General features: G+C 40.9%; 1 protein-coding gene and 1 non-coding gene across 2 annotated transcripts in view; both read left to right on the top strand.

The window, feature by feature from the left end:
• The window catches only part of LGR5 (leucine rich repeat containing G protein-coupled receptor 5), a 127191-nt gene that overhangs the window by 65817 nt on the left and 43736 nt on the right, over positions 1-17638 (top strand). Inside the window, exons 3-4 of the mRNA XM_043447171.1 lie at positions 6754-6825; positions 15409-15480. Coding sequence (XP_043303106.1) covers positions 6754-6825; positions 15409-15480 — 144 coding nt within the window. The remainder of the gene's footprint in view (positions 1-6753; positions 6826-15408; positions 15481-17638) is intronic.
• On the top strand, positions 15087-15193 carry LOC122427855. Its single transcript, XR_006265559.1, has one exon. It is a non-coding gene; the product is annotated as a U6 spliceosomal RNA (small nuclear RNA).

Genomic DNA, 17638 nt, shown 5'->3' with positions numbered 1-17638 from the left:
TCACTAAGTGGTGTCCAGCTCTCTGCAATCCCATGTAATGCAGCAGGAAAAAAGACAAGGTGCAAGGACAGAAACTTGAAGAACTCCTATGTTCAGAGGATGAGCATTAAAAGAGCGGCCAACACAGAGAAAGACAAATATAATATCGTATCATTTATGTGTAATCTTTAAAAAGTGATACAAATGGACTTACATGCAAAACAGAAAGACTCGCATACACAGAAGGCAAACTTATGGTCACCAAAAGGGAAGAAGGGGAGAAAGGGATAAAAATTAGGAGTCTGGGATTATAACAGATACATACTACCATATATAAAAATAGATAAACAACAAGGTCTTACTGTATAGCACAGGGAACTATATTCCATATTTTGTAATAATCTATAAGGGAAAAAAATCTGAAAAGACTACATATATACACATATACATGCATGCTAAGCTGCTTCAGTCATGTCTGACTGTTTGTGACCCTATGGACCATAGCCCGCCAGATTCCTCTGTCCATAGGATTCTCCAGGCAAGAATACTAGAGTGGGTTGCCATGTCCTTCTCCAGGGTATCTTCCAGACCCAGGGACCGAACCCAGGTCTCTTATACTTCCTGCATTGGCAGGCAGGTTCTTTACCCCTAGTGCCATCTGGGAAGCCTAAATATATATATATATATATATACATATATATATATATATATATATATGAAGGAAATGGCAACCCACTCCAATATTCTTGCCTGGAGAATCCCATGGACAGACAGAGGAACCTGGTGGGCTATAATCCATGGGTTTGCAAGAATTGGACACGACTTAGCGACTAAACCACCACAAATATATATATATATATATATATATATATATATATATATATATATACATGTACACACACATGTGTAACTGAACCACTTTGCGAGACATCTGAAATTAACACAACTCTGTAAATCAACTATACTTCAATTTAAAAGAAAGAGGGGTTTGCAAGAAGAGAGGGAAGCAACCAGTCCTAGTCGTGAGAGCAGAAAGACTGCAGATTGGGATCCAGAAGGCAGTGGGAGAACTCTGAATGAGAAACGGTGAGCATCAGTTTTCTATGGCCAGTGCCTCAAGTGATGCACCCGTTCATGTCCTTGTGCTTTGTTTTAGACTGGTTGCTCCTGGTCAACCCAAGCTCCAGACCAACCTACTTTTAACCAAAGTCATGTTTAAAACCTCAAATGTCAGAGCCAAAATGCAATGGTTGAACCAAGTTGTGTGAACTTTTCTATGTAAGAATGAGCAAATAACCTCTAATAGCCTCAGTTGCCTTGTAAAAGGGGAATAATCTTATCACCTCTTTAATGTGATTTTTAATAATTAGCACAATGTAAATACACTTTACATTGTGCCTAGAACTCATAGTTTTACAAAAGGTCTGTACTATTTGTGTGCCCTAAAAGACTGTATGTGGCATATGAAAGTGCTCAAATACACTGCTGACTCCAAATCTGATGCATGATGAAGAAGGAATATTCAGCTATTTCTGATCTGGTTATGTAATGGCTAGCCAGCCATCTTGTAATAGTTATGCCAGACCTGAAGCAACTCTAGCACTATAGCCAACTGTCTTTAGAAACAAGGTCAAATGATTGATCCATCAGTAAATTATTGATTCCACTCCCTGCTTTGGACAGGCGATAAGATTCTTGAGTCAAGTCAGGTAGACTGCATAAATGAATCTTTATAGACAGTGTTATACAGAATATAACCTACAGGAAAGTTGGCTGAGGTAATTAAGGAATACTTCACAAAGAGTTGAAAATTGAACTTCATTGGACAGAGGAGCCTGGCAGGCTACAGTCCATGGGGTCACAAAGAGTCGGAGCACACACACATACATACTCAGGTTGGGGGCATGCCAGATGGTGCTAATGGTAAAGTATCTGCCTGCCAATGCAGGAGACACAAAAGATGCAATTTCAGTCCCTGGATTGGGAAGATCCCCTGGAGAAGGAAATGGCAATCCACTCCAGTATTTTTGCCTGGGGAATTCCATGGACAGAGGAACCTGGTGGGCTACAGTCCATGGGGTCTCAAAGAGTTGGACACAAAGAGCACACACCATACTCTGGCTACAGAAACTATAGGGCCACATGACTACAAATGGATATCCCTGTGGACCTGAAGAGTTCATGTATCAGGCCAGTGGCCTCAGCCCTTAAACCTTGAAATCTGATTTTTTTTTTATCTCCTGTAATAATGGAAACTGGAGCTTCCGTGGTGGTGCAGTGGTAAAGAATCCACCTGCCATGCACAAGACAGAGGAGACACACGGTTGATCCCTGGGTCTGGAAGATTCCCTGGAGGAAAAAATGGAAACCCACTCCAGCATTCTTACCTGGAAAATCCCAAGCACAGAGGAGCCTGGTGGGCTACCATCCATAGGGTCACAAAGAGTCAGACACAACTGAGCACACACACAATAATGAAAACAAAATGGACAGTTCATAAATACATAGTTAATGAAGGGATGATTTGTGCCTGGATTTCACCAATTAGATAGGCTTAATTTATTGGGGGAGAGAAGGTTTTTTAAGTGGCAATTCTTGAGGCATATTAAGATACTTTTTTCTCCAATGGGAAGAAAAACAGTTGGTAGATTGTCATAATCATTGCATTCAAGTTTGCTGAATAGGCTTCAGCAAATGTTACCACAGATGAATGCCAGAAGGTTAAATTCTAAGTGTCTGGGCCCTTCCAACTAGCACGGGCATCTTAGGAAGGAGGACGTGCCGAGGTGGACTTAGAGTGACGATGCATTTCTGCCAGCAGAGGCAAGATCATGGGATTACATGGGGCTGGGTTTCACCCAACTTGTGTCTAACTCTTCAGTGACCCAGACTCTTGGCTCCTGCATACAGGAACCCAAAGTCATTAACTTTGTTTTAGGATACTTTTTTTTTTCAAGTGGGAACATTTTGACACCTCAGAAATTTTATGTGTAAGTGATAGCTGAACTATAATTATTCAGGTGAATTATAACTCAGAAGAGTGAAAAGAAATTCAGAAAGAAGAACAGAGCCACTAAAAGTCATATTGGAAATCACAAAGAAGGAAAATAGTATGAGAAAACTGGAAATAGGCAGCTCTTAAGAATGGGGAAGTCGGGAGCAGGGGGTGGGAGGGGAACTATTACTATTAAGCCTGATGTTGCTGCTGCTGCCAAGTCGCTTCAGTCACGTCCGACTCTGTGCGACCCCATAGACGGCAGACCACCAGGCTCCCCCGTCCCTGGGACTCTCCAGGCAAGAACACTGGAGTGGGTTGCCATTTCCTTCTCCAATGCATGAATTAGCCCTCACAAAATTTCTGAAATAAATTAATTTAGCATGTATGGAAGGTATGCCTTCTAGATCTCATGTACTTTGTAAAAGGTGGAAAATGAAGCAGTAATTCCTAAAAGCCAAAATGAAATTGCTAAGTAGTCTGAAATGTCTTCTTTTAAATCATAAGGATTGTCATATTCACTTACCTCTGAAAATACTACGCAGCCAAGGGGCCCTGTGTTGGCCCGTGTCCCCTGCACAGTCATTCTCCTGAGTCCCCATCAGAGAGTGGGCTCAGGCACCCCTCCCCTCGCGGTGCCCCCTCCAATTTGTACACACACACCTCTTCTCTCCAGACCAGCGTCCAGAGGGAAGAAATCACAGCCCACGTCTGACTGCATTGCTCTCATCCCACCATTTTACAAAATGAAGCTACCAAAAGCAAACAAACTTAGATTCCTTCAGAGACTAAATTACTATATAGGGTCAAAGAAACATACATTCTCAAAACTAGTTTAGTTGGTTGTTACAGCACCCAAACATCTGCTTCAAAACATCTGCTTTAAATAAACATTTGAAGAGGAATGTGTCTACTGTAATGTATTGATTTTTTTCCCCTTTTTATGGCAGTTAAGTCAGTGAAACTAACAGTGGTAGGATAATGTGAATCTTCTTTATGGAGAAGTATCTTTAAGGACAAAAACATTTTTGTATCATATAAAACAATATAAAGGTTTTTTCCTATTAAAGTGAAGTCGCTCAGTCGGGTCCAACTCGTTGCGATCCCATGGAATGAGGTTCCTCCATCCATGGAATTTTCCAGGCAAGAGTACTGGAGTGGGTTGCCATTTCCTTCTCCAGGGGATCTTCCTGACCCAGGGATTAAACCTGGGTCTCCAGTATTGCCATCTGAGCCTCCAGGGAAACTCTTTTTCCTATTAAGTTGTATCCTATTATAGAAACAGAGGTGAAAGAGACATTTCTATGAAATAATTTTGGAAACAGAAGGAAAAATTAAACCTTCCAACCAAACGGTATGTGGGTCTCTATGACTGGAACATTGTTGCCCAAAAATATGTCAGTTCAAATCTTCACAGGAAAGATTTGGTGCAATTCTCATTATTTGTGTATTCATTTATATAAAAAAAGATCTCCTATAGTTTATATGTATTTCATTTTTTAAATTGCTAAAACCATCCCACATGGTAAAGAAATGAGAGGAAGAATGCAATGATTTCTTAAGTTGTGGTTTTTGACAATGAGATATGTCTCCTACCAGCACAGAAAATAGCTAATAACCTATCATAAATTCCTTTAAGACAGACTCCCCTGATAACAGAGGTCAGTGGTTCCACAGATTAGTTCAGAATACAGTCTGAGGTTCTGAAAGTCCTTGCCCAGAAAAGAAAAACAATTCATGTGAAGTGAGCTACATTTCAGGAAATGTAACAGAAAGGTATTTACCCTAACAATAATTTAAACTAATGAAATAAATAAATAGAACAATTTTACCTTCTCCTTTTCATTTCCAAAGTCAAATGACTCAGAAGCCATCAAGCTAAGAACCTGATCACAGAGCAGCCGTGAGAGTTGATGAGGCCCCAGTTTCAGGCTCTGTTCTAGAACTGAAAAAACGTACTAGTCAAGTCATGACCATGGACAGGATAGTTAAGGACATTTTGGCTGAAATAACAGTTCCTGGCTAGTTTTAGTCTGATCAGTTAGGCCACCTGTGAGCATCAACCAGTCTGAGTCAGTTAATTCAATAAGCAACTCTTTATAGCATGTGCATGCATGCTAAATAGCTTCAGTATGTCCAGCTCTTTACAACGCTATGGACTGTAGCTCGCCAGGCTCCTCAGTCCACGGGATTCTCCAGGCAAAAATACTGGAGTGGGTTGCCTTGTGGGATTCCCCTCCTCCTAGGGATCTTCCTGACCCAGGAATCAAACCCAAGTGTCAAGTCTCTCGCACTGACTGGCAGATTCTTTACCACAAGCGCCACCTGGGAAGCTCAGGCTTACACAAATCATGTCCTTCAGTATTACGTGTAGAACTTTGGATAACTAATCAAATGCATGCGCTCGTATAGAATATAAACATGAAATGTCGGCTACCTACATTTCACCTTGATACTAACGGCTCGTCAGGTGAGATTTCCCCTAATTTTCTGCACCATACCCCCCACCCACCGCCTCCACGCCACCCCCACATGGCCGCTCCACACCCGCCGCTCCTGTGGGAGCTGCTCTAGTCGCCTCCTGTGTTTCTACCTTTGTCCCCAAAGTCTACTCCCTCTTTGAGAGGGTCCCATCAGAAGGACCCTTCTAAAACACAGAGCTGATCACGTCTGTCCCCTGCTCGGAGTCCTGCTGTGGCCGCCAGAGCCCCGCGGCGGGGCCCCGGACTGGCCTCCAGCCTCGCCTGCTGTCTCCTTCCCTTGGTCGGCCCACCCCGGTCACGCCGGTCTTCCGGCAGGTTCCGGGGCTCGCCGGGCGCACTGCCTCCTCGGGGGCTCTGCACGCCTGTTCCCTCCACGTGGTCCCTGCGGGGCTCAGCCCCCCGCGGAAAGGCCTCCCAGCAGGGGCCTGCCCGCCGCTGACCGTCCGGCCTGCAGTGATGCCCCGCCTCCCCACGGCCACGCCCACGGTCCCGTCTACTCCCTTGTCTAGCTTTTGTGTTAAAAAACGTTTTAAGGTGAGGTTTTTTTTTTTTATTTTGGGGTATAATTGATGTACAGTGTTATGTACGTTTCAGGTTACAGCACAGTGATTCAGTTACGCATATATATATATATATATATATATATATATATATATATATATATATATATTCTTCTTCAGATTCTTTTCCCATGTAGGTTATTATAAAATAGTGACGGAGTTCCCTGTGGCATACAGTAGATTCTTGTTGATTATTTATTTTATGTGTAGTAGTACTAATTTATCCCTCCCCTCAACTTTACCTTTTGGTAACCATGTTTGTCTTCTGTATCTGTGAGCCTGTTTCTGTTTTGAATAGTATGGAAGTTCCTTAAAAAATTAAAAATAGAACTACCATATGATCCTGCAATTCCACTTCTGGGCATATATCCCAAGAAAACCATAATTCAAGAACATAGATGCATCCCTATGTTCACAGCAGCAGTATTTAAAGTAGCCAAGACATAGAAGCAACCTGAATGTCCATTGACAGATGAACGGATAGAGGTTTATATACATAGTGTAAGCTATTAGGTGATTTATTGTAAAATAGGTCATTTATTATATTTCTCCTTTTGCCTGCTTTTGGATGAGAGATTTACAGAAATTTTTTGCAAAACATGACAAAACAAGGTTCTCTAGAGTTGCTCTTGGCATTTATGGTCTGAACATAATCATATTGCATTTTTACAGCTAAATGAATTCCATAAGAAGAGAGCCATACTTACTCTCTGTCCTCTCTCCTTGAAACCCACAGACGTCTTGCTGGAAACGCTCTGACATATATTCCCAAGGGAGCATTTGCTGGCCTTCACAGTCTTAAAGTTCTGTAAGTAAACTGAGTATTGTTTGTTATAGTTCTGACTTTAGTGTCAAGTGGATGCTAATTAACTTGTAAATACTGAGTTCCTCTAATAAACCATTTAGAGCCATGGGATAATTTATCTAAATTCTAGTCTGTCTTCATTGGTATCATAGCACCATGTTGTATCTGGCTTGGTTCATGTGTGAAAAAAACCTCATCTGTCCTTTTCTTACCTTAATATCAAAAATGGGTTTGCCCCTAAATAACCAGCTTATCAACTCCAACTTGTGAAAGAGTATTTCCTTTTCTTTTTTGTGCTATGAAGTTGGGGAGAGTTTCTTGAGTCATTCTGATTCAAGTAAATAAATTGCTATTGTGATGACATAATGAGATTACAGCCTCAAACCATTTGCAGAATTTGTTTCCTTATAATCACTGAATCAAGATCAGCCAAAAAATCAAGTTTATGTTTCACTTGTGAATAGATGTAGAAAAATCTAGTGCATAGTAGTAATGTATAGTAAATGCATAGTAAAAATGAGTAGCTTTTTAATTGAAAACCGTTAATTCATTGAGACTTTTAAGAAATGGGCTTTCTTGCTATCTAATGTCCAACTTCCTAATTTTCTATCAGAAAACTCTTTATTATTGGTACCTTCTTCTTCTAGTACCCATTGTTTAATTTTTCAGTTTATTCTGTGTAGGAAAAAAGGGAACGTTTTAGAGGAAATAGATAACACAAGTTGAAAGCTCTACCAAGAAAGTTATTTCAGAGAAAATAACCCAATTTTATTTCCTTTCTTTTAGATAAATGTTATGAATGCTAAAAAAGCACTTGATATATTTCTGCTTAATGGAAACTGCATTTCACTGACCTGAGGGATACACAGGCTATTTTAAAAAAACAATTTTGTTTACATTTAATGTTTTGTTAAAAGTTAAATTTAAAAGCAGAACTATTATTTAGTCTTGATCTACTTAGCTGATTGGGTTTGGTCTCCCTACCCTTGAATTATTTTTACTACTAGGTAGGAAGATTTTTAAGTTGTCATACAGCCAAATCCTAATGTTAATTCATCATATGGTAAAATTTAGGGCTGTAGCACTGATTCTAATGTGCCTATATTTCCATGAATCCACCAAAATATTTGGAACCATTCAAAAATGCATTAGATACATCAAGTTTAGATAAAACAGCTAAGCTGTTTTTCCTATATTGAGCTGCTGCTGCTGCTAGGTACCACTAAGTATTTTGATGACTTGTTAAATTATATTAGAATCAATTATTTTAATCACTCAACAGAATATATATTGTATACGCTGAACTAGAGTGTGTGTGTACCTGCTCACACTCAAAGTGTCACGTATCACTCAAAGTGTCACTAAACAAATTATTGCTGGACATACAAAGATCAATAAGTATGGCCATGCCCTCAAAGAGCTTACAATCTAGTGGTAGATTGTGGGGTCAAGACAGTGTGACCAAGACAGACAAACAGATCACCCTGATTCTATGGAACTGCAAGGAAAGGACTCTATCTAGTTTGCCGGTTCAGATTCGACTTCCTCGAAGGGGTGTTTTTCCAAAGAGATGACCTGGGACCCAGACCCTGAAGCACAACTAGGGACTAACCAACCGCATCAGGTGGCCGATCGAGGGGGTGATATGCAGAGAGACACAGAGGCGGGAGGAACCGAGCGGAGCAAACAGCCCTGAGCAAGTGGTGCTTGAGCATTCGGGACAGAGTGGTGGGAAATGAAGAAGAGAAAGGGTCCTGGTCACAGGGATCCTGTGCGTTATGTCAGAAAAGCGTGGATAGCTTTATGTTGAGCAAGATGAGAAGTCAAAAGAGATATAAACACGGGACTGACACTTCCAACTTTGCACTACAGCTGGATCACTGATGTGAGGGTGATTCAGAAGGAGCAAGACCCGAACCAGGAATTGTATTCACTCTTCCCCTTATTTTACTAACTTAAAGACAACAAGCAAATTCAGTTGTTAAATATTTGGAAAGGATTGGATTGGCAAAAAATTTCATTTGGATTTTCCCATACGATGTAATGAAGAAACCCAAACAAACATTTTGGCCAACCCAGTATTTAGTGTTAGAGCAATGGTTCTCAACCATGGTCATTATACCTGCCACAGAATGTCTTGGAAATTTGGGGAGGCATTTTTAGTTTTCTAGATGACTCGCTTGTAGTCAATTGTCCTGCGATGTGCCGCTCAGCCCAGCATAAAGAATCCCTCTGCATTCCTTTTGACTTGTGACCGTCCCTCCACACCAGACGTCAATCAATAACACTTCCATGGGCTTCCTGGTGGCTCGGTGGTAAAGAATCTTCCTGCCAATGGAGGAGACACGGGTTCGATCCCTGGTCTGGGAGGATCTCACGTGCGCGGAACAGCTAAGCCTGTGTGCCAGAGTTACTGAGTCTGTGCCCTACAGCCTGGGAGCTACAACTACTGAACCCACACGCTGTGACTGGAGAGGAACCCCCGCTCCACAACCAGAGAAAGGGACTCAAGGCAGGAAGAAGTTAAATAAATAATAGCGACAGAAAAACTGCCAGATGTAACAATGCTGAAAGGTTTTACAAAAAGTTCTGCCTAAGTGTAATAATCTGTACTTGAAAAATTAAATGAAATAAATATAGTCTCTCAAAAGTCACTGGATAATTAACACAGTTTGTACATCCTGTGATTTCTACCCACATATGTGTTTGAAAATGATATTAGTCCAATAGAATTACCTCAGAACTCACAAAACAAACTAAAGATATATAACTGTGAAGTTGTAAAACATCTTCTTAAAAATATTAAATTTGCAGAGAAATGTGAAACACAGGGTTCCCATTGAATTTCATTAACAAAGTTTGCTTTATAAATATTTCACACTATGGCCTTTTAAAATGTTGGGGGCACAAGCATACAAAATGTATGCTTGATGACTATATGATGATTTATTTTAGGGTGGCCTGTTGCATTTTTAATCTTACTCTTCCACTATCCAGGAGGGTCTACCACCCAGCTTCTATGAAGGCAGTATCATGACTGTTTCTTTTTTCCAATTTAGCCTCAATTCCCTGTTGTCTGTGGTGGGATTTGCCCTCTAGGTCCTCTTGAAGAACTAATGAACAGATGGTCACTTCAGCATGTGATGGAACTTTGAGAGAGGGTGGATGTTCTCTGTGGTATTTCAGTCTTATCTCGTAAAAGAGACAGGATTATTTTGATATCACTCTTGTCGATAAGAAGCATTCATTTGTGAGAGTCTCCATGCTCATTTGTGAGAATGTATTATGTCTTGGCATGTTATCTTTATTTTAATAAAAGTTATTTCCTTCTTTACCATAAAATATAAAGTAAGCATATTCTGTTATGTCTTAACTGTAGATTTTAGTCTAGTATCCATTTAGACCTCTACTCTCATTTCCCTGTTCTTGTACGGAATAACTTCTGATCATGTATTTTTCTCATGTCCAACCATCTTCATTAAAAACAGAGGCAAGCATCTGACTCTTTTGTAGAAAGACCTCCTAGGATAGTCACGTCTGAGCATCACATATATAATGACACATACATCCCCTTATTATAAATTACTTTTATTCCTCCTTTATAGTACAGTTAAAGCAGTACATTATGTTGATTTTATTCCTTTAAAATGATGTGTGCAGATAGCTCTATTTTTATGAACTTTATCTGAACATAAAAGATGCAACATTACAAAATATTTGGTTTTAAAGGGAAAATTGGGTCCAATAAGGTTGAGAACCACAGGGCTAGAGGTAAAATGTTGAACAAAGCAGACTTGGTCCTACCATTGTGGAAACTGACTCAAATGTTTTATAAAGTCCAGAAGTCACTGGAAGAAAGAAATAATTGATGATACTGTAGCATGGTGAGAAAGGTAGTATACAAGTAATATTCACCTGGGGCCCTGACCAATATAAGGAAGGTAAAAAGAAGGGCAGCTGGTAAAAGGAGGAGAAAGATGGTAGTAATCCAGTCCTAGAAGATGGGAAATGAAGACCCCAACAGCTCTCCTTGGTGAGAGCTGTTTTATATCAGAAATCTTATTGTGAGCTCTGGAAGATCATTAGAATTTAAGATGACTATCCCTGTAAATATACACCTTCATAAAAATTAATTATTGGTTTGGTATTGCAAAATACCCAGTCCCATGGAATTCTGAACCAGGCTCCCCTCAACAAAGGTTCATTCTCTTGGGTAAGCCATTCAGTCAAGCAATGGCTTGTCCTCCTTTGCCACCAGCACCAGAACCAAAGCCACATGGAGAGAATGGATAAAACTAACCATAGGAGTGTCACGATTAGCCAAAGTTCTCTCATTCCAAGAAAAGAGCCTGGAAACTACTTAATATCTAAACACAGGGCAAGTAGGCAGAGAGAATACCTAAGGATCAAGCCAGTGTTACAAAGTCCCCTTTCAACATATAATTTCATCTCCCCTACTTCACTGTACCTGTACCTGATCTTATTTAGTGCTGTTGGTTAAAAAAAAAAAAGATAAACAATTTATTGTTAAAGTAGTTTGGGGACGCTATAATGTAATTGTGAATATTTTTAAACTCCTAGGGGAAAGAAATTAAGGAAATATGAAGTCATCCTTTGTCTCTAGAGAAAGTGTTTCATTTTCTTTTCTTACCCATGTGTGAATGATAAAAATGAAGTTGTAAGTACCTAAACCCTTACTCAGTTCATGGTAAATCCTGCTTATATTGACTGCACTGAATAAAGGATTATTTATAAAAGAAATTCAGCAGCTGTGTTGTGAATGCACTCTGTTTTAATTGCACTCCATAGTGCTATAAACCCTTTGTTTTGTCTCCCACTGGAATATCTTAAACAAAAACAGAATTTTCTAATTAGCTCACTGGAGACTTGTAAGTCTATAATGGAGATAATTTACTTTTGTTTTGTCATTTGAAAGTAATTAAACAAAAGTTCTTTATTTAGGGAGAGACCAGGACTTAAGTGATTTTTTTTTATTGTATTTTTGGTGTTTTACTATAGATATGGTAGAAAATTAAATTGCAGGGAGGTAGCTCGGGGTAGCTTTAAAAGTCATCATTAGTAAAGTTTGTTTAAGTTCCATTTTCTGAAGTCAAATATATAAAACTACTGAGAAAGTCTGCAACTATTCAGTGAGGAAAAGCCATTTAAATATCTCTTATCCTCTACTCCAATTTTCCAACATTTTAGAAAGACAACATTATAAAAGTTTCACTATTTGGTTAGCAAAGCATAGGAGGACAATTCAATACATACTTTGAGCCAGTAACATTTTACCTACAAAGCTTAGGTATTTAAAATTAGCACACAATTAATGAGGCATTTAGAAAACATTTTTGTCAAGTTAAAATTATATATCAAAACTGCTTGGAAAGGTATAAAATAACATAGAAATGTAAACTTTTAATATTTAGGTAAATTATGCAAAGTACAGCATTTGAGCTACAATTTTCCCAATTCTCTAACCAGTAATTAAATGTGAGGTCTCTCTAATAAATCTTGACCTTGTTCTTAAGGAATCAATATATTTTGAGACTTTTGATTTATGAAATGTTAATTGAATCCAAGATTAAAATAATGAAATTACTTGTTTAAGACTACAGGATTACAAGTGACAGAATTATATTTCTTAGAAAACTGAATCTCAGTCCCAGTGAGAAAAGCATAAATTTTATGATCTACAAATGACTCAGATGGTAAAGAATCCACCTGCAATGCAGGAGACCTGGGTTCGATCCCTGGGTTGGGAAGATCCCCTGGAGGAGGGCATGGCAACCCACTCCAGTATTCTTGCCTGGAGAATTCCCACAGACAGAGGAGCCTAGCAGGCTACAGTCTGTGGGGTCTCAAAGAGTCGGACACGACTGAGCAACTAAGCACAGCAAATATTTTTCACCTCTTATTCGATGTGAGGTTACATTTGCATATGTGAAAAAGTGAATGTTAGTTGCTCAGTTGTGTCTGACTCTGTGATCTCATGGACTGTAGCCCACCAAGCTCCTCTGTCCATGGAATTTTCCAGGTTACTGGAGTGGGTTGCCATTCCCTTCTCCAGGGGGTCTTCCTTGAGAGCTTGTTTGGAGGTTCTAGCAGGGGAGAGCAGCTACTCCTATACCCTTGACTGAAGACCGGTCCTCCTCTATTGGGGATGGTCTTCGACCATCCTCTTAGACCTCTTCGACCGAGCGCACAGCTTCGGAAGGGACGCACATGGAGCGGTGAGGGACCCGCCTAGCCAGCCAGATCAGCCGAATCAACCCTGGCGATCAATGGGGTGACAGATGTCGCAACCAGATCACCCTCACATCCTCCAGGGGGTCTTCCTGACCCAGGGATCAAACCTGGGTCTCCTACATTGCAGGAGATTCTTTATCATGCAAGCTGCCAGGGAAGCCCTAGCATATATGAAAGTATAATAAATGTCTTCATATTTTAACCTTCAAACACCTTATCAATCAGATGATATCATTCTATTCCCATTGTACAGATTAAAAAAAAAAAAAACTAAACACCAAGGGTCAAGAAGATTAAATGGTTTGTTTGCCAAGACTCAGAACTTAGACCTCATCTCCAAGCTCAAGATAGCCTCAAGTTCAGGTGAACATATTCTTAGAAATACTTAGCAGAGTATAGGGTGGTACTTTGTGTGCAGTGCCTTGCCTTGCAGCACCAACATCATCTGGGAGTTTGTTGGAAATGAAAATTCCCTGGCCCCTACCCAAACCTACTGAACCAGGAACTTTGAGGGTGGGGCCCAGCAAACTGTTCTAACAAGTCTTCCGATGAATTCTGATGACCCCTAAATTTGAGAACCACAGGCATAGAAATTTTTTTATTGGTCGATTTTATTTTCTCATTAATTAAAACGTCACATCCAGTACAGCCTCACTATGTCATTAGTTTGGAGAAGAGGTTTAACAATTCACACAAAAAGGGCCAACCCTTATTGAATGCTTACCAGGCAGCAGGTATTGTTCTATGTACTTTCACTCATTAGATCATCACAATAAGCCCTGGGAGGTGGGTATTATTACTGATCACTGAGATGTGGAGAGATTGAATGATTTCCCTGAGGCCATGGGGATACTGGCAGGGAAGAGGTAGTCAGATCCAAGAACCCAGGCTCTTAATCATACTGTGTAAGACATACAACCTGAGAGTGTGTACATTTATTCCTCAAGAGAATGCTGCAAGAGGCAGTGGAAAGTATATCAGGCGTTGGATTCAGAGTGCCTGCAAAATTAGTGTTATAAGCATTTATGAATAAGGTAGCAGAGTATGACATCTAATGGAAATTTTTTCCATACTGTTTCCCACTAGCAATGATGTATTTCACTTCCTCATTGCCAGGTGTTTCCATTCTGTAGTCCCCATGTTCTGAAAAGAACTATTGCAATAGTTCAGAAGTGCAATAGTTACCAAAAGCATTTAATTTATATCAAAATATGACATGTAAGAAGGGGGAATATCTTTAATAGTCTCCTATTGTTATCCTTCCCTGGTAGCTTAGCTGGTAAAGAATCTGCCTGCAGTGCAGGAGAACCAGTTTGATTCCTGGGTTGGGATGTTTCCCTGGAGCAGGGATGGGGCGAAGGGATGGGCTACCCACTCCAGTATTCTCAGGCTTCCCTGGTGACTCAGATGGTAAAGAATCTGCCTGCGATGAGGGAGACCTAAGTTCAATCCCTGGGTCGGGAAGATCCCTTGGAGGAGGGCATGGCAACCCACTCCAGTACTCTTGACTGGAGAATCCCCAGGGACCAAGGAGCCTGGTGGGCTACAGTCCACGGGGTCGCAAACAGACACGACTGAGCGACAAAGCACGCTGTTATCCTTACTTCTATCTTGTCTAGTCTATTTGTCACCATGGTGATCCATGAGAAACACCAATAAGATCACATCATTTCCGCTCACATAAACCCTTCAAGCAGAGTTTCTCACCACCTTAGAATAAGCCCCGAGAGTCCTTCCTGAGACAGCCTTAGCTTGGCCCCCATCTCTCACGCTCACTTACTCCTCCTGGTCTCACTGGTCCTTGCTGCTCCTTTAACAAGTCAAGCACTCCGGCCTCAGGGCCTTTGCACCTGCTCTTCTCGCTTCCTCAAAAACTTCCCGGATGTTCAAATGTTTTGCTCCCTGACAGCACTCTGGTATCTCCTGAAAACTCACCTCCTCAGAGAGATCTTCTCTTGCCACCTTTCAAATTAAACTCTCACCCCCTTGTTACCATCTATGCCAAATCCACGGTGCTCACTTTGGCCGCACATATACTAACATTGGCCCAAGACAGAGAAGGTTAGTGTGGCCTGTGCACAAGGATGATGCCCACACCCACGCTTTGCTCTCTGTGTGTGGCACCTGTCACCTGCCTCAAGTTATATACTCGTTTGTTGGTTTTTAATTATCTGTCTCTCCGCATAGGACTTTCAGCTCCCCACAGGCCAAGGTTTTGTCTGATGTTCTGTCTGCTGTTTCCCTGACACCTAGAACAGTACCTGACATTGTTATGCCAGATATTGTTAATTATTGCTGTCATTAATGTTTTTCTCCATTTGTTTTGACATGCAGTATGCTACAGAACAATCACCTGAGACAGGTCCCCACAGAGGCGCTGCAGAACCTGCGAAGCCTTCAGTCACTGTAAGTATAGCTGAAATTCCAACATGTTCTCTGGATCAGTTTGGGAAGGAGCACTGAAATGTCCAGTTGACCATTTTAGTAAATTCCTTGGCTAGGGGCTGTGTTTAAATAAGCTGCAAGTGAGGGTTTCCTTTAGAGCAACAACGAAGTTGTTCTTTGCACCCTCGTTAAACAATATATATGGAAAACACCCATTTTGGAGTTTGGCGTTTCAGGGCAGAGACTTAATCCGAACACCTGAAATGAAAAGCCTCTTGTATATGTTGGTATCAGGGCTTCCCAGGTAGCTCAATGGTAAAGAATCCACCTGCCAATGCAGGAGACACAGGAGATGCGGATTTGATCCCTGGGTCAGGAAGATCTCCTGCAGAAGAAATGTCAACCCATTCCAGTATTCTTGCCTGGAAAACCCCATGTGCCGAGGAGCCTGGCGGGCTCAGTCTGTAGGATGGCAAAGAGTCAGACACGGCTGAGTGACTGACCACACACACATATGTTATCACAGGACAAAAATATCCAGGACTACACCCCCTCTATACAAGAGTTTAGTTTCTGAATTCAAATCAGGAATGACACTTTCTCCTTTTATTTAGAAAAATGAGAGTCAAAATCTAGCCCTCTTGGCATCATCGGTTTATTCTATGTTTAGATAATCAGAGCTGCCCTGTAATACAATTTTGCTGAGTCAAATAAAGGCTTAATTTTTTTTAAAGTTTATTTTTAATTGATTGATTGCTTTACAACATTGGTTTGATTTCTGTCACACATCAACATGAATTAACCACAGGTGTACTTTTTTCCCCTCACTCTTGAATCTCCCTCCTTAATTTTTTAAGTTCTGTATGTGCAGCAGGGGACCTCATTCAGGAAGCTAAGATTGAATGGTATGTCTTGAGGTCATACCAGGCAGGTCTACAAACCAGAACGTCCTTACCACCCCACACAGGGAGGCAGACTAATTCAGAGAGCCCCACAGATAACCACACACACCCCAGATTCACACACTACACACAGGCACACTAATGGCCCTTACTCTGAATCCACTTTTCCATCAGGGGTTTCCACCCGCCTCTGAATGAACAAAAACTGGTTATTCCTCACAGATAGCACTTTCTTACCAGCTAGATGCTTTGGAGCTTGAGAAATAAGCAGTTGTTTACAGTGACTGTTTGACAACACCGCCATGAGCACTTGATCAGTCAATCTCCACCTCATCAGAATGTATGTGTTTACAACATATTGCATGATTTCCAATATCCACATGTGTAATATACACTTTCATCTTACTTACACTGAAGGTCCTCATCTGTCAAACAGAATACTGATTTCTGGTCTAGAAGGATGAGGGAAATATATGTATATAAAAAGACAAGTAAATATTGCAGACTTGAGTTGAACATCATGGTAAAGAATCTATCGGTTAATAATGACAAATAGTTTGCTTAATGCCTTTTACCAAGGTGACTCCAAAGAAGGAGGTACATGAGGTGACACTTTGTTCCTTTGATCTTCTTTTTTTTTTTTAATGAAAGCAAATCTGTGCTGGAGACCATTTTAAGCTTTTGATTCCAGTCAAACAAAGTGACTTCCTAGGTTTTCACCAGCCTAGAGATAAACAAGCCCACAAGAGCCCCTTTGTGGCCGGGGATGGGTCTACTGCATTTTCAGGAGCTCTGTAATGACATCACTGTATCACCCCCTCTTTTGTTGCACAAGCCTCTTCCTGGAGGAAAGAAGCGGCCAGAGCAGCAGAGGGCTGTCTGGGTTGTCTGTGTCAGGGCACAGGGTCTAGTGGTGAACTGAAAAGCGAGATCATAGCAGAGGCCAACAGGAACTTTAAACAGCTGTGAGGCAGGCAGAAGATGGAAGGATAAGGGTTTGTAACCAAAAGCCACCATCAGCTGAAAGAAGATCACAAACGGAACACACTCCGAAGTGAGCTCTTTGAGAAAGTGAGAACCATGAACCTCTTGTTCACTGGAACTGCGCGGTGCCTCTCTGATCAAGGTGTTCAGATTTAGTTTCTTACCATCTGCTATTCACTGTTCACCAGGTGTCTCCTGCACTTGGTGTCCAGTTCACAAAAACAATGGCTTTTGAAACCTTGTAAGTATGTGTTCCCTGTGAAAAAGCCGAGGGTTGACTTTCTAGTGGGATG

Source organism: Cervus canadensis, chromosome 25 (genome assembly GCF_019320065.1).
Source record: "Cervus canadensis isolate Bull #8, Minnesota chromosome 25, ASM1932006v1, whole genome shotgun sequence".
NCBI classification, from domain to species: domain Eukaryota; kingdom Metazoa; phylum Chordata; class Mammalia; order Artiodactyla; family Cervidae; genus Cervus; species Cervus canadensis.
The sequence above is the reverse complement of the archived record's forward strand: the minus strand, read 5'-3'. Positions and strand labels throughout refer to the sequence as shown.